General features: G+C 32.1%; 1 protein-coding gene and 1 pseudogene across 1 annotated transcript; one reads left to right on the forward strand and one right to left on the reverse strand.

The window, feature by feature from the left end:
- Positions 1-9,002: 9,002 nt before the first annotated feature.
- On the reverse strand, positions 9,003-22,455 carry LOC114750850 (uncharacterized). The gene is made up of 18 exons (XM_028939488.1): positions 22,164-22,455; positions 20,117-20,403; positions 19,769-20,009; positions 19,319-19,660; positions 19,099-19,184; positions 18,898-19,005; positions 18,463-18,767; positions 18,110-18,373; positions 17,178-17,920; positions 13,060-13,302; positions 12,460-12,746; positions 12,093-12,333; positions 11,603-11,941; positions 11,129-11,214; positions 10,707-10,814; positions 10,238-10,545; positions 9,860-10,123; positions 9,003-9,778 (listed from the first exon to the last, which is right to left on the reverse strand). Exons 1-18 carry the CDS (start codon positions 22,396-22,398, stop codon positions 9,025-9,027), a joined length of 5,241 nt encoding a protein of 1,746 aa, XP_028795321.1. The 5' UTR covers positions 22,399-22,455; the 3' UTR covers positions 9,003-9,024.
- Positions 15,753-15,918, forward strand: LOC114750986 (uncharacterized; annotated as a pseudogene).
- Positions 22,456-22,742: the final 287 nt, after the last annotated feature.

The following is a 22,742-nucleotide window of genomic DNA, read 5'->3' on the forward strand; positions in this document are numbered from 1 at the left end:
AGTTTAGCCGCCCCATTCTCTGCAACAAAGAAAACATATATATATATATATATATATATTTGGTGAAACCATATCCTCTTTAATTAGTTAATTAGGAGATAAATATTAAATTATGAGTGTAAGGGAGTGGTTGTTTCGTGTGCCCATATTTTAATCTTATGCATACCTCATGCGTGCCTTTTTTATGGAATAAGGAAAAAACAAAGAAAAATTACACAACATTGACCATGACTTTTTGTTTTAAAGATAAAAAAGCAGACGGAGAGAGGAGGTGCCATGAGATGCACGTAAGTAATTAATCTGCAGATAAGACAAACCATATCCCAATTATAAATTTCGTGTCTGCAAATAAGATATTATATATAATTTCACCTAAACTTTTTTCAATAAAAAAAATATTATAATTTCACCCCCAAAAAATTTAAATTATAACGCCTCAAATTCCAATGTCAATTAACTTAGGCAATACACATATATACCCACAAGAAAAATAATTTTTTACCACAATCCATAAATAACGTGACTTATGTCTCAAACTACTCAAAAGTTCGTATAAATATTGCACCAAGCATGCTATAGTTTATACTCCTCCGGTTCTTATTATAAGACCCAATTTGACTTTTTATTTGGTCCTAATTATAAGACCCAATCCATTTTGTCTCTTATATTTATGCATTTTTTTTTCCAAGATAATCTTTCTAATAATGATAGTTTTAGCCAATATACTTAATTAGCAAGGATATTTTAGGAATGACAACACTTATTTATTATAAATAACCAACTTAACTTACTTCCTTAATCTCCTCAAATAAGTCAATTGGGTCTTATAATTAGGACCGGAGGAGTAGCACACAAGGGGAGGCGATGGCAATTTGGCCTTAGATTGTGATTTAAAATGTGTCATTGAAAGAAGTTCCAATCTGCTTTCGAGAAAGTATATATAATACGAAAAAAAACAAGCTTTTAAATTGAAATCGTCGTTCTTCATAAATTTTTGAGGGAAGGGAAGGAGATTATCATATGAGGAATATAAGAACAAACCAGAACTTGTAAAGAGAGTATATATGTGCATAAACAGTACTTATGAGATAAAGAACGAACCAGAAAAGATTGGGTTGGAAGAACCACTTATCAGCTCAATGGTGAAGGACTGGGAATCTGCACTGAGGTTAGGGTTGTTGATGACCAAAGTCCCTTTGATCATATATTTTTCTTTCCCCTCCATATATATATAAATGAACAAAATGGAAGCTAAACTTGATGTGAAGGAAACAAGATAGATAGAGTGATCACAGAAAAAGCTTTCGTGGGGAAGAAGAGGATAGCACGGTGGGTATTTATAGAGACGAAGCTCGACATGGGTGGGTTTATCCAAGGCTCTCACTTGATCCACTTGCAAAAAATGAAAGTCTAATACTTGGAAATTCTTAAAATAAAGTAACTTGCGCTAATCTCAAGTATTCTTGTCTGATTAGGAAACAACTATTTGTCGTGCATATATATGTGTATGTCTTTTTTATTAGAAATAATTATATTCCAATTACTGTTGAGTGGTCCTTTCAACAAGAATATAAATTTAATTGAAAAACTAATCCCTTTGCCAGATCTGACATCCATTATAAAATAGTTTTTTTTGTCTTCTCATCCCCTGACAGCATCTTCACCATTCTAAATTACAACCCCAGTATTTAAAGATTAAATTATTTTTAAATCAATATATAAAACATATTGATGTGTCAATATCTCATCATTTTATATGACAAATTTTACTATTAAAAGTCATCAACAATACGGTTCATTTCTCAAATTCTCTGAAGAATACATAGAAAAACTGTCAAATTCGTAAATTAAAAAAAAAAGTAACTTAATTAATAATATTCAATGATATATCAATATATGTACAGACATATTGATCATGCCTCTAAGTTATACCATCAACGAGCCTTAAACTGGAATAATAGCTGTTTTTGCATAACAATATAATCCAAAATCAAGTTTAGTTTGATCTTCATTCACACTAACAACAGTAGTTTTAAATTTAAGATTGAACATATACCCTCATTTTGCTTTGTTCAAAATAATGAAATCTTGAAATGCCTAGCTAACGTTTGATTACTTTTGATATATACTAGTCCTTATTTGGACAACTTTTCCCAATTATTTTATTGTTTATCACGACCCTTTTTTGGTCAAAATTGTTTATCATAACTTGTTCGATTGTCGTGTACATCTCTAATGACGGACATATTAATTTATATTGTCAATTGAACTGAAGGAAATAGGATACTTTATTTCTCAGACTATCGGATGTAGTTAAATCTAATTAATACATCAATAGTGTGAAACACAAGAAAATATTTTATGTCTACGTAGAAGATAAATTATTAACTCATATTTACTGCTTTAATTTTTTCTTCTGTTTTCTTCCTTGCCAACAGTGAATACAGCTTTTGTGTCCGCGTAGTATGTATACTCTTGTTGAAATTTTCCATGATTTGGCAAAGGCAGCAAAATAGCAAAACGGCAATAATTAATATTAAAATGGTCTTTTTCTTTTGTGGTGCTGATTTTTCCTGCGATCCTTGTCGTGTCTATTCAATGCATTAATTAAATAAAGACAAAATCATCATGTGGTCCAAAAAAATAATTATAAAAAAATAATAAGTAAATGATAAATTTCAGTAGAGAAAATAACAAGAACATCCATATTCTTGCTTACTTGCAGTTGAGACTTTTCTGGTAATTATTATTCTAATCTTATTTATAACTTATTTTCAGCATATTTTACTAGAATCGGAAAAAACCTTAAATCTTATAAATATTACTTTAAAGCCTAACAACTTTTTAACTTTGCCCCTTATTTAATATATATACATTTAAAAAAAAAAGTTTATACAATAATAGCACATTCAAGTTAATGAATTAATGATTTAAACCAGAGAAGTATTTTTTTCTTTTTTTGGATTTCATAATGATTTTCCTTAAATAAACTGATAACAAAAGAAAATTTACACATGAATATATGACTGCCGGCCCGGTGATAAATTCTGTGAAATAAAAAATATTGGAAAACAAATACAGCAACTTGTAATAACAACAAGTTGCACGAAACGACAATTTATTACCTGTTATTAAAAAAAATTTTATAGTTAATTTTTTGCCATGAGATTAATTTTTCTTCTTGTTTTTTTTTTTTTTTTGGAGTTAAAAATCAAAGCCGTCATAAAGTCAAAATAGTATCAGTCCTTTGAGGCTGCTAACAGCTAACACTATGAACACGAAACTAGTGAGTCCAAAACAATGACCTCAAGCAAAACCATGAACTGGGTGGCTTGGTCAACTCTTTACACATTAAAAAGTTTAAATTATAATAATATTTAATATCTTACTTTAATTTTATTTAGAAAGGGTTTTTATACAGGATAAGAACCATTGAAATGTTGAGGCGTAAATGGACTTCAAACCAATGTAAGGAAAGTCTCATTAAATAGAATTGTTGTTCGTGGCATCTTTAATGCGAAGGATTAATTAATTTCATTAAAAAAATATAAAGGAATTAATAAATGGACATTATTAGGATGTCCAAATGTAATTGGATTTGAATTGATGTTTGAAGTCTCCCATAGAATATGATTAGATTTAATAAATTTCAACCCTGCACCCTGCTATAGCTCTTCTTTTCCGTGTTTTTTTTTAATTTTCAAATTTAAATAATTTGTATATATTGGAATCAGGTTGTTTTTATATTTTAATAAAATTATTAAATTAATCCCAAAACTTGTAAATACAAACATATAATTTATTTTACTTAATTACTCTATTAATATGAAAATTATGATCAGTCAACAAAGATATGAGAAATCAAATATAGAATCAATCTTCTAATATAAAATAAGGCTATGTTTAAATTAATGTAAAACCATAACTTCTTTTTATTAAAATTAAAATTAAAACAGAAAAAGCCAACCTTCGGCCTTATGAACCAAAGGTCTTGTACTAAAATTTGACGATTTGTCAGTTTTAAAAATAAAATCAATTTGTTATACTGATATCGAATTATGAGACAATCTTCAGTTACAACTTATGGCGTAGTTAGAAACTATGCTTTCAAAACTTGTTAAGGAGAAAATACTAGTTGCCAATAAATGTTTTAGATATAATTATTAATTAACTGAGAATGACAATTAAAAACTTTGTAAGAAAATAATTAATATAAACTAGGACATGTGTATAACTAAAATTTCAAAATTTGCAACTCAAAACTTCTATATTTATCTCTTAAAATTTTTCATTTCACATTAATTTTCTTAATTACAAGATTTTTAATTATTTTCTCTAAATTGGTTTTGGGGGTCCCATGCCACAGAGAGAGAGAGAGAGAGAGAGAGAGTAACTCAAGAAACATGATTGGTTACTTTGCCGGAGAAGCTCTGCACAATCAGAACCGTGCGTATCATTTGGATTAAGTTTTGCTGAGTACTACCTTCTGTCCTTTTAGATAATTAATTTAGAAAAATTAAGTAAATTAATTAAATTAGTTAATTATAATAAATATGTGCTGACTTTTCTAAACTATATTTTTTTAATCATATACTACCTCCGGTCCTAATTATAAGACCCAGTTGACTTATTTGAGGAGATTAAGGAAGTAAGTTAAGTTAGTTATTTATAATAAATAAGTGTTATCATTCCTAAAATATCCTTGCTAATTAAGTGTATTGGTTAGAACTATCATTATTAGAAGGATTATTTTGGAAAAAAATGTATAAATATAAGAGACAAAATGGATTGGGATCTTATAATTAGGACCAAATAAAAAATCAAACGGGGTCTTATAATAAGGACCGGAGGTAGTATATTAGAACTATTCTTTGATGAGAACCTTTTACAATCAATAGGAATATTTTTAAAAAAATTATAAATTTGAAATATAAAGTAGATTAGTCTTATAGTTAAGATCAAATCTAATCTCTAATTAGTTAGAAGATGAGGATTTGATTACCTCGAATTTTACGATGACTATAAGTTAAGTCTTCTCATCCGTCAAATGGTTTTTTGTAAAATATAAACAGCTCTATCTTGCTTATCTACTAAAATAATGCATTAATCTATTATATAAAAATAAAAATATTCCCACGTGCATATATTTTATTGTGGTTTCCACAGTTAATGTTACAAATCACGAGGAAGTCTTAAGCCGCCTTACAACCCCGGTCTGCCATCTTTGACATTTTGACTCGGCTAAGAAAATTTTGTTTGCATAATATTTATTTGAGAGTATTATAATATTGTTATGGTTTCACTGGACAATAATAATCAAAAGGAAAAATTGCAAATAAAGACCCCTCAATATATAAAATAGCAATCAGGGACCCTAAATTTGAAAAATTGCTCACAAGGACCCGGTCTCAATTTGCAATTATGAAATCATGGCCAAATTACCAAAATACCCCTCTTTAATTTTTTTTTTCAAAAAAGAACACCCCTGCCTCGCCGGAATCCGGCCGCCGGCGCTGGAGTTCCGGCTGCCGGAGCTCGGCTGCCTCGGCCGTTGGCGGCCGGATTCCGGCGGCCTTCCTTTATTTTTTTTTTTTAAACTATTTTTTTTTTTAAAATTGGGGGGAAGTGAGGTTGGGGGGATTTGATCCCCAACCTCATGCTTCCCAAAATTAGGAATGACCATTGAGCCAACAAATTTTTGCTAACATTATAATACAAAAAAAAATATAAGTTAACTCATTTACTCTTGTTCCAGGTGATAACAAGAATACATTTGAAAATAACCAGTTCTGATTATAAAATAACAAGTCTGGGATTAAAATTTAACAACACGTTTTTTTTTATAACAACACACTTTGTTGCAGTTGATAACAACAATACATTTGAAAATAACAAGTTCTGATTATAAAATAACAAGTCTGGGATTAAAATTTAACAACACGTTTTTTTTATAACAACACACTCTGTTTCAGGTGATAACAACAATACATTTGGAAATAACAAGTTCTGATTATAAAATAACAAGTCTGGGATTAAAATTTAACAACACGTTTTTTTTATAACAACACACTGTTGCAGGTGATAACAACAATACATTTGAAAATAACAAGTTCTGATTATAAAATAACAAGTCTGGGATTAAAATTTAACAACACGTTTTTTTATAACAACACACTCTATTTCAGGTGATAACAACAATACATTTGCAAATAACAAGTTCTGATTATAAAATAAGAAATATAAAATTAAAATTTAACAACACATTTTTTTATAACAATTAATTATTTTATACTTTTGAAAAATAAATTATTTATAACTTATAAAAAGTATTTTAAATCTATTTAATTTGCTAAAAAAATAATTTTTATCTCCAATTTATAATCAAAACTTGAAGTGTAATTTATTATAGATTAAAAATACTTTTTTATTGTTCAAATTTATAAATAAAATTTAGAGAAAATGACAACACACTTTTTTAATTTTTTTTAAAAATTTTTTAATCTATATATCTACACAACTCATTATAAATCAAACTACTTCTTATAAATTATAAATAGTATAATTTATTGTAGATTAAAAATACTTTTTGATTGCTTAAATTTATAAATGAAATTTATCTCTAATTTATAATTAAAAATACTGTTTTTTCTTTAAATATTAAAATTTATTATTAAGTATTTAAATATTATAGTATAATTTATTGTAGATTAAAAATACTTTTTGATTGCTTAAATTTATAAATGAAATTTATCTCTAATTTATAATTAAAAATACTATTTTTTTCTTTAAATATAAAAACTATTTTTAATATTTAAAGAATGAAATAATAAATTATACTATAATATTTAAATACTTAATAATAAATTTTAATATTTAAAGAATGAAATAATATAAAAATATTATAATGAGTTGTATAGATATATAGATTAAAAAAATTTTAAAAAAAAATTAAAAAAGTGTGTTGTCATTTTCCCTAAATTTTATTTATAAATTTGAACAATAAAAAAGTATTTTTAATCTATAATAAATTACACTTCAAGTTTTGATTATAAATTGGAGATAAAAATTATTTTTTTAGCAAATTAAATAGATTTAAAATACTTTTTATAAGTTATAAATAATTTATTTTTCAAAAGTATAAAATAATTAATTGTTATAAAAAAATGTGTTGTTAAATTTTAATTTTAGATTTCTTATTTTATAATCAGAACTTGTTATTTTCAAATGTATTGTTGTTATTACTTGGAATAAAATGTGTTGTTATATAAAAAAAAGGGTGCTCTTAAATTTTAATTCCAGACTTGTTATTTTATAATCAAAACTTGTTATTTCCAAATGTATTGTTGTTATCACTTGAAAAAGAGTGTGTTGTTATAAAAAAAACGTGTTGTTAAATTTTTATTCCAGACTTGTTATTTTATAATCAGAACTTGTTATTTTCAAATATATTGTTGTTATCACCTGCAACAGAGTGTGTTGTTATAAAAAAAAAACGTATTGTTAAATTTTAATCCCAGACTTGTTATTTTATAATCAGAACTTGTTATTTTCAAATCTATTCTTGTTATCACCTGGAACAAGAGTAAATGAGTTAACTTATATTTTTTTTTATATTATGATGTTAGCAAAAATTTGTTGGTTCAATGGTCATTCCTAATTTTGGGAAGCATGAGGTTGGGGGATCAAATCCCCCCAACCTCACTTCCCCCCAATTTTAAAAAAAAACAGTTTCAAAAAAAAAAAAGGAAGGCCGCCGGAATCCGGCCGCCGGCATCAGAGCTCCGGCGGCCGGCGGCCGAGGTGGCGGAGCTCCGATGGCCGGAACTCCGGCGCCGGCGAGGCAATGGTGTTTTTTTTTTGGAAAAAAAAATTAAAGAGGGGTATTTTGGTAATTTGACCATGATTTCATAATTGCAAATTGAGACCGGGTCCTTGTGAGCAATTTATCAAATTCAGGGTCCCTGATTGCTATTTTATATATTGAGGGGTCTTTATTTGCAATTTTCCCTAATCAAAATCTTGTAATCTAATGACAACAAACATTTTTCTTAAATTTTTTAAAGTATAAGATTGTAAATTAAAATCCTTTATTTAAAAATATAATAAACACGAGTCATGAAAAAAAAAAAAAAGTTGAGTGATAACAACAGTAAGAGGAGGACACGCAACAACAAACTCTAACATCTCCATGAGGGAGTAATGGTTTTTCAGAACATCTAAAGCACAACGTCAATAAAAATAAAAATAAAAAAGGGGAAGCAAAGAAATAAAAATAATAGTACAAGGTGTATTATTATAGATTTTATAAATATGAAAATATGGATATAAAATTAATTAATAACATGCCATGTTATGAGAAATACGATTTATTTAAACTCTGTAAAATGCATGCTTTGGGGAAAAAATGTCGAATGAACACTAATTAATTACCAATACGATTTTTGCTTGATGTTAATTGTAAAATAAAATATCTCTGATGAACGGGAACCATTATATGTTGGAGTATAATGACAATTTGGGACTAATAAATGATGAATTTAATCAAGTTTTAGGACCAAGACATTATAAAATTGCAATTTATGATAAACCGCGACCCAATGTGCATTGTGCAATAGGCATCACTTCACGTGTGGCTAGCCCGAGAACCAACAATTATTATTGTTACAATTTAATAAAATCATCATTTATTTTCTACAACACAAAATTATTTGAAGTTATCCGTTAATTAAATTACATGAAATATATATAAATTTACAATAATGAGTAGTATATTTCCTTGTAAATTTAATCAGATCAGAAAGGAACGAGACATTACTTTTGAGGCCTTTTACATTACAGACAGTAGCATCAAGTATCTGTTTCAGCACATATAATAAATTTAAGTTCATCTTCAGATGGCACTTTATTGAAAAATAACACAACCGGCCTTTTATTGGCAACCAAGTACAAGATTTTATGAAACAGAAATATGAAAATCAAACATGATAATTATTGTCTTGTGAACAAAAAGTTGAGACATTTTGATCAAATGGAGATGCTGTTTGGAATGCCCCTACCCGTGAGCCCTTCTTCACTTGTGGGATAAAGCAAAGTGTAGGGCACATTAACAACCCCAACCCTGTTCCTCAATTTCTCATCTTTATTCTTCGCTATGAGCCTTTCTTCAATCTCAGCAAGCTTCTTCCCAAACTTCTTAAAGGCTTCCAATGGCTTAACATCACTAGTCCAATCAGGACTGTCCCTTGTCCCAAGATAAACCTCATCAGAAGTGTGCCTTGACAATATCTCAATCACTGAAAGATCAATTAGTGTCTGAATCTTTGGTGTTATTGTCTTCAAGAAAGCTTTTTCTGGGTTCTTCTTCATCTCTTCATATTCTTCAGTTCCTTTTTCAGGAATGAATCTTCTACTCAGTGTTGGACGGTTCAGAATGTAACCTCCATAAGGATATTGTCCAAAATTAACAGCAGCATGAAGAGCTGAAGCAGTCCATATGACAATAGTGCAAGATTCAATAAGTTCCTTTCGTGTTTGCATCTTAGGCCACCATGGCTTATCTTTCAAATCTCCATGGCCAACTTCCACAAGTTCTTTCCACCAAGCTTGTAGTTCAGAGTCTGCTTTAACAGTCTCATCTGCCTCATAGTAGCAAGAAACATAGTCTTGAACCCATGTCTTAATCGCATCCCATATCTCAAGTCCATCCACAGCAAAAGGGTAATCCTCTACTGCAAGACGAAGTCCATGAGGAGAAGTTGGATCTTCAACTGCCATCCCTCTAAATTCAAGAAAACGAAGTGTTAATAATACATGTAATGCCTGAATATAAGTTAATTTAAAAACTTTTTTGGATTATTACCTTTTAATGAGGTTGGCAGGTAGGGCTTGATCAGGAAAAACCCAGTCCTTGTAAACCTTAGAAGACATCTCCATGGAGTATTTCCCAGGCAAGAATGATAACTCTATAATGCCATTTGCGTTGATCAAAGCTTGTCGAGCCAGTGCATTAATATTCATGGTGTCACGAAAATGAGGGTGCAGAAGTTTGTGAATAGGATGAAGCACACTTAGTTGCCTGTTCGTTGCTATGATGAATGGCTCAATAACTGCATGTGTATTTAGCCTGTAAAACACAATCCATTTCATTAATAAACTCATCATCATGATTCCCAAATGGCTAATTAAGTTAGTTAATTTGTGTTTATCTGATAAATTCTCAGAGGTTATAGATATATACCAGTGGCTAACAAGTTGGTGGAAGCCAGAGTCGTTAACAGTTACATAAGCTTTGGCCAAGAGCCAGATGGTAGCCTCAACGCCTTGGTCGGCAGGCAGGATCACCTTACTAACAGCACCGTGTTGGTCTCCATCCGGATGAGGTAAGCTTAATTCAATGGCCAATGGCTTCAAACTTCCATCATCTTTCAAGAAAAAGACTGTTCTTGTGGCGTAAGTCTTATTTCCAGTTTCACTATTTATCCGTCTCAGGTATGGCATGAATGCGTCATGGTGGTCTAGTATGAACAATCTCTTGCTGGTGAGCGCCTATGAAACATATATATAAAGGCGTGATTTATATATATATATATATATATATACTCTGTGTGTGTGTGTGTGTGTGTGTGGAGAGAGAGAGAGAGAGAGTTTAATTATCATCTTCTAGTTAACATTTTATATTGCTGTGATTCATAAGATTTATCACTTACCTCATCCACTGTGACTCCATTCATGTTTTTCTCCAATTGTTCTTTGGTTATTTTGCTGGTTTGGTCACCGTAGAGACTAGCATCTAGCTTGCTTTTTGGGGGAAACTCCTGCAATTAATTTATTTAAGCAAATTATGATAATTATTACAAACATTTACCTGTGGGACCATCAATTGAGTAAAAGGGTTAGGTCCCAATCAACTTTCTTTTGAAAAAAAAATACTCACTAATATGTCACTACATATTTTAAAAAGACTTAATCATATAACGTTTGACTATAATGAAAACATGAATCATTTGCTGTGCATTTTTGTTTGAAAACATGAATCACATGTATATATATAATGTTTTTGTTCCTTATGTCAGTTGAAAATGAAGTTTAATTGTTTAGATTTAAAATTAGATTCTTCTGATTAACTTACTTGGAGACCCTGGATTAAGCAAGGATTCACACCAGCAAGCGTCTCTCTTGCAAATTCTTCATCAGTCATCCATCCAGAAACATTTTCTGCATCAAGTGACAGAAAGCGTAAAATTATAGCTTTTCAAATGCATACAACTTTTCTATATATTTTGATCTTTATATCTGATTGTACATGAAGCTCATTCGTCATTAAACCAAATAAGTTAGTTGGATAGGACTTTCAAAGTTTTTATTCTCTTCATCTTTTTTTATTATTTTCAGATGAGAGAGACTTCTCAGTATACTTTATTCCAAGAAGCATGCTTCCAAACAAAGACGTTTTTTATTTCATTTTTGGTACCAAGTCACATCATTCCAGGTGCTGTACAGAAGTAAACTCTGTTGGATTTTCTTATAAATATATAAAATAATACCTTTAAACCATTATCAAGAGTTACTTAATTAAGATGATACAAATGGTTAATTAATTTACCTCTGATGACCGAGGGAGTAGGAAATCTGAGAAACTGTTCTCCATCAGTTCGGAAAAGTTCAGAGAGCAATGGAATAGGCAATTTCTCACTAAATTGCTTAAACAAGTCGTGTGGAAGCTTCAACCCACCACTATAAAGATCACGAACATTATCGAAGTCTTTGAACTCATTTGATAATCTAAATGCTGATTCCAATAAAGGCCTCAGATCTTGAGCCACAGATTTGAGCAAATATGCCAAGAAATCTGATAACTTGGTGTGCCCAAACCTCTCATCTCGTGGCACATAGATATCGAAGTTTTCAACCAGGAAAAGAAGCCTGCTCTCAGTGCTCGGATCTGTTCAAGCATCGATCGAAACAAACTAAAAATATGAACAAACAACCAAAACTAGCTTGTTGCTTATTATAATAGGTAGAAAAATGATCAAACCAGCGAGAAGAAGACACACACACACACACACACACACATATATATAGTTAGGTGTTACCAGATTTGTTAGGTGGCCTGCTGGTTCTTCCTCTACGAGGATAAGGATAACCGCTAGAGCCTCCAAGAGTTGGACGAGCTAGGGCTTCCTTCTCATCAGGATCACCCAGGTCGTTATAAGTAGCATAATCATAGACTCTATCCCATTCTTTGCACTCTGAGAATCCATCTCCTCTTAAAGTGTTGAGTTCCTGTTCTCTGTATTTCCTCAATGGCGTTGGAGTTTGACTTGGCAGATATGCCTATACAATATAAATATTAATTAATTTCTTCCTCAGCTGATAGTTCTACTGGAGAAAAAAAATCATTATAGAGATAAAACATTTCATAATAACGTTGAAATGTTGAATATGTATTATTTAACGTACCTTGTTGGCGAAGAAGATGCGATCGGTTTGGTACTTGGTACGAGGATAAATCCAAGAGTTGCAAACAAAGTGGATGGAGCCATGATTGGGGATGTCATCAAGTGTGAGACTCACAAGAAAGAATTCATTGTGAAGATTGTTTCTGATCACAAAAGCTCCTGGCAACCCAAACCCATCATCGTACTCAAAATGAACCCTACATGCTGCTTGACCATTCAACAACGTTGGCAATGTCCGAATGAAACCTTCCAACGGTGCAGCCTTCCCAAGTTTCCCCAAACCATTCCCTGCTCAAATTTCAAAATCATGTGAATTCATCACTTAATTGGAAGCTTAATTAGCTTTCATCTTGTTATGTTCAATTTGATCCGTTATATATGGTCTTATAGTTAGAGAGAAAAAGAGATATGCCAAAAAAAAATGGAGAAAAATAATGATTAACCAACAAACCTTGATCCTATTATGGGAGTGAAAGCAGCTTTGACTGCTTAAACAGGAAATCTTAAATACGAGATACTCTAGCTGAGTTTGACAACACTTGAATCTGACCCAGTCAGACAAGCATGCTAAAAAAACAATGGTGAAAAGTTTAGAACGAACCAGGATCAGCTTTGGTGGAGCTAATCAATTGAACAGAGACAGCTCCACCAATTATTTGATGAAGACCATCGAAGATAGAGGAGGCAGCATCAAGACCCAAGTTGATTCCAGCTTTGAGGTCCAAATTATTGAACTCCAAGACCTTCTTGCTCATCAACACCACTGTTCCTTTGATCTTTCCTTTGTTGTGACCAAAGATATCAGACACAAAGTTCACTCCTGAACTTAACATCTTTCCTTCTTCTTAACAGTAACTAGAACAAGAATATAATCGAAGATTAGGCAATTCCCTCAGAGAAGCTTTTCTGAATCTGTTCGATGAAGCAGAGCCAGACGTGGTGGGTATTTATAGAGTGGAAGGTGATCATTGTGGGTAGGTAAAGATGAATGAGATATATGTTGACGTGATGGGTTTTAAGTAATTTCAAAGGCCTTTCTGATAACTCCATGTGCACAACGTGCCTTTTGGCTTCCATGAAACAAGACACGAGATTGACTACGAGGGAATCATATTTACATCCAAACAAAGCCCAATTAAACTAACCATTGTTTTACCAAAGTACAATAACGGTCTTTTCAAATAATATTCCTATTTTTCTAATATTCACTACCAGGAAAAACCAAACCTATCCGTGAAATGATAAGTTTCAGAATATAGTACTTTGGCATATAATATTTTAACGTCTACCTACTCTCTCACAACCAAGAGATGTTCGCATTCTCAATATTTTAACGTCCACTTCGCATTCTCAATATTTTAACGTCCACTTCGCATTCTCAATATTTTAACGTCCACTTACCTTTTTAATGATATCTTCTCTAGTTGGTTAGGCCCCTAGGGGGTCATATGCAAAAACAATAATTTCAAAAAATTTTATTACATATATTATTGTGAATTTTTTATTCGTTTACCTTCTTTTTTCAATTAATTTTATTTCTAAACAGAGGCTTTATGATTAATTTGTGGATTCCTAAATTTTGGTAATGGAATTATAAAAAATAATACGGTTACTCATATTTTGTCATTTATGCTAGAGTATATATTTTTACTTTTGGATGGAAATGCGAAAATGACACAATTTAGTAAATAATTATTCCGCATGTTGAAGACGGAGATATTTTGGATGGAATTGAATATTTTATTTTTTTAATGATATGATGAGGCAGAAGAAGATAACTATATTATCTAAATTTGGCTAAAAATATACGTTTGGTTCTTTAAGTTTCAGCTTAGAGCAACTGTGTTGTGTTATATATATATTTTTAATTCTTACAAGAAATTGCAACACAAATAAAAAAATTTAATTTTAATTTCTCTAAATTTGGTCACCTTTAAAATTTTTATATAATCAAACTTTAAATATTAAAAATATTAAAAGTAATTAAAAACAAATTCACGAGCCAAATGTTTGCGTGATGACAAATGACAGAAAGTTTAAATATTCACCTGAAAATGACATAAAACGAAAATTAATCAATTGAATACAATAACCCTTAATGCAGGTTAAACATGATCATTGTTTTTTGTGTCATGTTTAACATGATCAACTTAATTAATGAATATATTATCGTTAATCCAAGTCAGACAAGAATACAATATGATAAAGAACAAATCTACTCTTGGCTAGGAAGGACAATTGAAAACATGAAATTTCTTAATGCATTTTACTTCAAAGATAGTATTGTAATTATTAATTAAAAAATGTGCATACAACATTGGGGCAAGTGGTGAAAAACAATTGATGTATTAGGTGTATTGTGATATGATGGCCATTTGAATCTTAATTTAATCATTAGACCATGACCGTGCTACTTTACACGTGAATAAAATGTAAAATATCATAATACACATAAAAAACAAAACATAATATCATCATTAAGAAATAAACAAAATATAATTATTAAGTTTGTTACAATAAATTATCACTATTTATTAGTGGTGATGACAACTACTTCCTCCGCTCCTTTTTACAAGTGACTAATAACTAAAATATGATGTTTAAGAAAATAATTAAAATTAGTTAAAAGTATTAAATATGTAAGAAATAATTTTTTTTCCAAGCATGTCCTTATTTATAAGGGGCAAGTAAGGAAAAAAAAGTATGAAAGAGAATGTAATAAACCTTTTAATTAATGCAATATATAAATTTAATTAGGAGCAAAAATGGTAAAAACATATTAAATATTTAAGCAACCATAAGTTAGATATTATAAAAATGACTAATTTCATACTCTTATAAAAATGACCTGAAGGAGTATATACTCCCACCGATCCTATTTATAAGTTTTAAATTTAAAAAGGAATGTGATCTATTTTATAAGTTTCAATTTAGGTTTGTTTTAACATTTAATGTATTTTTTCAATATTGCCCTTAATTATTTTCCTCTTATCACATTTCTTCATACATTTTCTTTCATCCTTTTTCTAATTTATTAAAAGGGCACATTTGGAAACAAAATTATATTTCTAACCTATTTATTATTTGTAATTAATTTTAACTAATTATTCGTTATCGGTAAATTAGTTTTTTGAAACTTATTATAAGAATAGAAGATATTACAAGGGAATCACCAAAGAATTCTTTTAATTAATAATCAAATTAATTACTTAATTGGATGTATTTTTCTTGGCGACAAATCCGACGTCATAATTTAATGAGACTTTGATTAGCATACCAATAAATATCAATACTATAGTTTTCTCAGCCTTTTGGCTAAGATCAAGTGTAGCATCAATAGATATTAAAAATTGTTACATAATTGTAGCGATGATGAAAGGCGTAGCTAAAAGTCCAAGCTCTGGATCAACGAGATGGATTTTTTTTTTAATGTATTACCACAAAAAACTGTACAATTTTTATGATATGAGCAATTAATAAAGTCACATAGATACACGCGATTAAGACATCGAAACACCAAAATCTCTAAATTCGGTTTTCAGTTGTGATTAATTACTCATTAGTGGATGATGTTGAACTTTGCAAATCCCGCCTTTAATCACGTGAACCCCATCTCATTGATTCTCTTAACAAGATAAAAATAATAATAATAATAACAAATCACATGCGTTTAATACTTCCAAGCACAGTAACAGGGACGCAAGGTCCAAAAAAAAAAAGGGCACAGTAACGTGGACCACTTGCTTATGTGCCCAGAAATTAATACTCCTCTTGTCCTTAATATAAGATCTATTTAACTAATTTGATTATACTAAAAAAAATCAGGTAAGTTAGTTAATTATAAGAAAAATGACACATTTTTCCTAAAACACTATAATCATCTTTTTTAATACCTCATCTCCCTCTTTTACGTGATTATGGTTGAGGGAGTATCCATATGGGTAATTTAGAAAAAATTGATAAATATGAAAAATGGTTTTATATTTAGGATCAAAACCAATTTAAAAAATGAGTCTTATATTAAAGACCGAAAGAGTACATCACTTTACAAGATTGGTAACGATGATTGACGCTAATATTTTAATCGGCGTAGAAAAGTAACCCATTTAATTTGTTCTCTTTGCTATGGTGACCTTTAGTATGTAATTCTGATAATCATGAGCATTCGTAGAAAGAAGGGAACAATACCAATTTAGGTTGTTGCAAGTCAGGGAAGCTTTCCTCTCTTAAACAAGTGATTGGAAGTTTTGAATCCTAGCCGTTATGTTTGTAGCAATTCAGTTAGAACGAGTCTACCTTTAGCTCTTAGTCTAACGTGGGACACTAGTTTTTATCGCCAGAAAAAGAGGGTAGGGGGGCGCTTTAGTCATTTAAGTACTCGGAGGCTGCACCATTCATATCTCGATGTGCTTAAAGCTGCATTATGCGTTATATACCACCAAGAGGCCAAGCTTGGCAAGCAGCAGTTGGATGAGTGATCCAAGCATAGGCTAAAGCAACTAATATTAGAAGTTTCATGATACGTGGTTTGCCTCAAATAAAGAAAAGCGGAACTGCTCTTATTCATTTTATTAAACATTAAAAGACTCGAACACATTCCCAGCTGCTCTCATGATGGACAACACACAACAGTAGTTGAAACACAGAGGACAACAAAACAAAGGATTATTAACTTTCACACTTGGTAGAGGAGCCGCCCACAGTTTCTTCAGATAGAGATACTGTTTGGAATTCCCCTGCAGGTGAGTCCTTCCTCACTTGTAGGGTACAAGAGGGTGTAATGCATGTTGACTGGCCCAACCCTGTTTCTTAGTGTCACTGTGTTGTTCCTTTCTATCAGTTTTTTCTCAATCTCTTCCAGCTTCTTTCCGAACTTCTTGAAGGCTTCCAATGGCTTCGCATCAGAAGTCCAGTTAGGATTGTCCCTTGTCCCAAGATAGACCTCATCAGAGGCATGCCTTGATAATATTTCTATAACCGAAAGGTCAACAAGGGTTTGCAACTTTGGTGTTATTGTTTTCAAGAAAGCTTTCTCTGGGTTTGTCTTCAACTCTTCATAATCTGCGGTTCCTTCTTCGGGAAGCAATCTCCTGCTGAGAGTTGGACGATTTACTATATAACCTCCATAAGGATATTGTCCAAAATTGACAGCTGCATGGAGGGCTGAAGAAGTCCAGATGACAATAGTGCAGGTTTCAATAAGCTCTTCACGAGTGTGCATTTTTGGCCACCAAGGCTGATCTTTCAAATCTCCGTGACCAACTTCTACAAGTTCTTTCCACCAAGCTTGTAGTTCAGGGTCTTGCTTAACATCTTCATTGTTCTCATAGTAGCAGCAAACATAGTCATGAACCCATGTCTTAATAGCAGCCCATATCTCAAGTCCATCCACAGCAAAAGGGTAGTCCTCTACCACCAGGCGAAGCCCATGAGGACATTCTGGATCCTCAACAGCCATTCCTCTGAATTAAGTAAATAAAAGGTTAATATGTTGAAATACTAACAGGGTTAATATTTTAGCTTATCTTTCATCTTTAGATCATGACAAACTTTCAGACCCTTTAACCCCCTCCCCCCTTTCAGTGTCTAAAACTAGCATTTAGAAAGCGTGAAACCCATTTTTGTGGTTTATATATGCACTTGAATATTACCTTTTGATAAGATCGGCTGTTAGTGCTTGATCAGGGAAAACCCAGTTCTTGTAAACCTTGGATGACATCTCTATCGAGTATTGTCCAGGCAAGAATGACAACTCTATAATTCCATTTGCGTTGATCAAGGCTTGTCGAGCAAGAGCATTTATATTCATCGTGTCACGATAGTGAGGAAAGAGAAGTTTATAAATAGGATGAAGAGCACTGAGTTGCCTGTTAGTTGCTATGACAAATGGCTCAATGACTGCATGAGTTTTTAGCCTGCAATGCATAAAAACATATTAATAACAAAGCCCATATCATATAATTGATTAAAGTATCTGGGTTGATCTCATGGATAGAGCTTATACCAGTGGCTAACAAGTTGATGATAGCCAGAGTCGTTTACAGTCACATAGGCTTTAGCCAACAGCCAGATGGTACCCTCAACCCCTTGATCTGCAGGCAAGACGACCCTACTTAGAAAGCCTTGTTGATCTCCATCGGGATGGGGTAAACCTAGCTCAATAGCCAATGGCTTCAAAGTCCCATCGTCCTTCAAGAAAAGAATCGTCCTAGTGGCATAAGCCTTTTTTGAAGTTTCATTTATCTTCCTCAGATATGGCATGAATGCGTCGTGGTGGTCTAAGATGAACAATCTCTTGCCTTGGAGTGCCTGTTTGCCAAACAGAATATGATTCAGCAAATGTGCTTTAAGAATAGATTATAAAGGATATGCTCTTTGGTCTACGGTTCCAATACTTCATTTGACATGATTATTGTGAATCTCAAAACTATATCATTACCTCATCCACTGTCACTCCACCCATATTTTGCTCCAGTTGCTCTTTGGTTATTTTGCTCGTTTGATCACCATAGACCCTAACATCCAGAGTGCTTTTTGGGGGGAACTCCTGTAATTAATTCAACATAAATCTGTCAACATCAGCATAACAAAATTTGAACACATGACGTAGATTAATTTGAGGACCACTTTTTTCACTTACTTGGAGAGCCTGAATTACACCTGGATTCACACCAGCCAACATTTCTCTTGCAAATTCTTCATCAGTCATCCATTCAGACTTGTTTTCTGCTCCAAATTAGCAAAGCGTCAATAACAATTGCTTAAGTTTTCCACATTTGTTACCAGTTAAACCATATGCCCTGGCTACCACCTTTAAATTAGTAATGTTCTTTGAAGTTCCAAAAAGAAAAGCAATATACCTTTAATAACTTTAGGAGTAGGATATCTGAGAAATTGTTCACCATCAGTACGGAAGATTTCCTTGAGCATAGGTAGAGGCATTTTTTCGCTGATATTCTTAAGTACATCTTGAGGCAGTTGAAATCCACCTTCATAGAGTTCGCGGACTTCATCAAAGCTCTCGAACTCATTGGACATGAAATTGAATGCCGATTCCAACAATGGCTTCAAATCTTGAGAAATAGATTTCAGCAAATAGGTCAGAAAGTCCGACAATTTAACGTGACCAAATCGTTCATCCCTTGGAACATAGATATCGAAGTTTTGAACTCCAGGAAGAAGTCTACTCTCAGTGTTAGGATCTGTACAAAAAACCAAAAAAAAAAACAAAAGAAAACCCACATAACGTCAATAAAGAATCAGAGTTGTTTAATTAATTAAGAAAATGTATTTGAATCCCTAAGCCCAACCTGATTTAGACGGTGGCCTGCTAGTTCTTCCTCTACGTGGGTAAGGATATTCGGAAGAGCCTCCAAGAGTAGGGCGGGCAAAGCTCTGGTTGAGATCTGGCCAGCCCAAGTCATTGTAGGTAGCATAATCATAGACTCTATCGTGTTCCTGGAGTTGTGAGAATCCATCTCCTCTTAAAGTAATGAGCTCTTGTTGTCTGTATTTGACCAAAGCTTGTGGTGTTTTATTAGGAACATATGCCTGAAAATGCAATACGTTCAATAAATTAATTTACATTAACTTCAGTGTTGAATTGAAAGAACAAAACAGTGAAAATTTAGAAAGGAATTGAACCAGGATTTACAGACCTTGTTGGCGAAGAAGATGCGATCGCTCTTGTAATAGCCGGCAGGGTAGATCCAGGAATTGCAAACAAAGTGGAGGGTTCCATGATTTGGGATATCGTCAAGCGTGACGCTGACGAGATAGAATTCGGTAACAAGATTGTTCCTGATCACGAAGGCTCCAGGAACTCCGAAGTCTTCATTGTAATCAAAGTGGACACTGAAGGCATTCTGTCCTTCCAAGAGCGTTGGCAGCGTGGTCACAAACCCTTCCAGCGACGCGGGTTTTCCAAGCTTTCCCAACCCATTTCCTACATAATTTTACAGATATAATATAAAATTAGTAAAATAAGAGCACTTTAATTGGAAATTATGAGTAGAAAAAATGGCTGAAAAATCCCTCATTACACAATTTATTACTCAACCTCTTTTAAAATTTGTTTAAAAACTTATGCACAACTCTTTTACAGATATACATAGCATGTTTTTAAGTGTGCAAAATGAAATACCTTTGAGCAATGAATTTGATAATGAGAGATTTTTTTTTAATAGTTGTTCCTAATTAATAATTATCATGAATTTTTTTACATATTTTACAATGAAATTAAAATAAAAATTTTTTTGTGTGTATAATTATAATAATTCACATTTATTTTTTAAATTTTTTTGAAAAAATACATAATAGCCACATCTAATCAATATTTGTTCATCTTGATATTTTCAAATAAGCAATTTGAAAATGCTACCAAATACATGCATGGTTCTTCTTTTGCAAGCATTATCGGAACACAAGAAATTATTTGGCAACAACTAAAAGTGCTTTTAAAAAATATTTTTCGTAAAATAAGATAAATTTTTTTAAATATTTATTTCGTATATTGTAAAAATATTTTTAAACTATATTTTGATTTCCATTCAAACACTCCGTAAATAACCAAATGCAATAGTTCCAAGATGCATTTTTGGTAAAAGCAACAATTGCCAAAACATATCATTATTAGACATGTATATAATTATCACAGAAGGGATATGGTGAGTTATTTAATTAGTGATGTGGATATATTAATTTGGACAATTATTTATTGTGGTCAAAAAAAGATGTGAGCACATGATTTGGCCTCGTGCAAGCCCACGCGCACAAGGAATATATTATAAATTATATGTCTCTTATCCGAATGGCATAAACAGTAATAACTCATATATTATATGTTGCAGTGTCCATACTTTAATCTTGTGGACTCCTTTTCATTATTGTTCTATCTTTTTTAGCTAGCCACTGGGGTAAAATAATTTAGGTGGTCTTCGATCTCCATTAAATTGATATTTTCCTCTCTTTTTTTCTTTTTATAGAAAATTGATCTCACTTTGATCTGTGGGGTTGATGGGGTGGAACTGATTGGACAACCTAGATTTAATGGAAGCTTGGTATTTACTGTAAATTTAGGAATCTTAATTATAAATAAGATACTTAAATCTTAAATATAACTGTCAATTTGAAACCAAGGCAACACTCAAAATCATATTTGCAACTCCTTTTTCAAAAAAAAAATGTTTTACGGGGATTAACTGTCATTAATTTAATCTTTTGGAATTCAAAACCTCGTTCCCTCTATATTTTTTTTATTTTGATTAAAAGAAATTAAAGACACATGATGAGAACAGTTTTTTTTTTCCAAAAACTTCCATTAAAATACTGTTCAAACATTCTACAGTAGGGTGGATCGGATCCTTAAAAACTTTTAACTCAAACCAGTCAGCTTCTCTCTTATGTGCATTAGGTGGTGGTGGTGGTGGTGGTCTCTCTTTAAGACCACACACACACACAATACTACATATGTTGCATAGAACCTGTTAAAACAGCCATTATTGAACTTTGAGAATAAAGATTGTGAAGTTCTATGCAAATTAAAGCTTGCGCCATCTAATTGTTGAAACTGAAAGCTTTCTGCTCTAATTTTGAACAGGAAAGTGGATCTGAGTATGATGTGTTTCTTTCTAGTTCATTGTGCTTTTAATGCTGATCTATGAGTAAATATACAAGTAAGGAGAGGAGGATGACGGTAGATTTTACCGGGATCGGCCTTATTGGCACTGATGAGCTGAAAGGAAACGGCGCCGCCCAAGAACTGGCGGAGGCCGTCCAAGACGGAGCCGGCCACGCCGAGACCGATGTTGATGCCGGCGTTGAGATTGAGATTGTTGAAGTCAAGAACCTTCTTGCTCATGAGCACCACCGTGCCTTTGATCTTGCCATGCTTGTTGCCGCCCAGAATATCCGGCACCAAGTTCAGCCCCGCGTTAAACATCTTGATGCTCTTATCTCTCTCTCTCTCTCTCTCTCTCTCTCACTAGTAAACCAGACACTTAATATTGACTAAGCTTCTGAACTGAGTTGTGGTGAGTTTGCAGATGAGGCAATGGTGGCTATTTATAGAGCCCAAGACGAAGACGACGACGATGATGAAGATGCTGATCCGGCATTGATCCGGTTTTTTTTTTTTTTAACCTCTTCTCCACGTGTAAAATGTGTCAGTCTTCTGTGTCGCATGGGATCCCTGACTAACACGGCGTCGTTTCATTATTTTTATTTTTTTTAATAATGATGACGTTTTAAATGTTATTCTTCGTTCTCCGTTATTTTGGTTGTCGT

This window comes from Neltuma alba, unplaced genomic scaffold, assembly GCF_004799145.2.
Source record: "Neltuma alba isolate B1F8T4 unplaced genomic scaffold, ASM479914v2 tig00001126_pilon, whole genome shotgun sequence".
NCBI lineage: Eukaryota > Viridiplantae > Streptophyta > Magnoliopsida > Fabales > Fabaceae > Neltuma > Neltuma alba.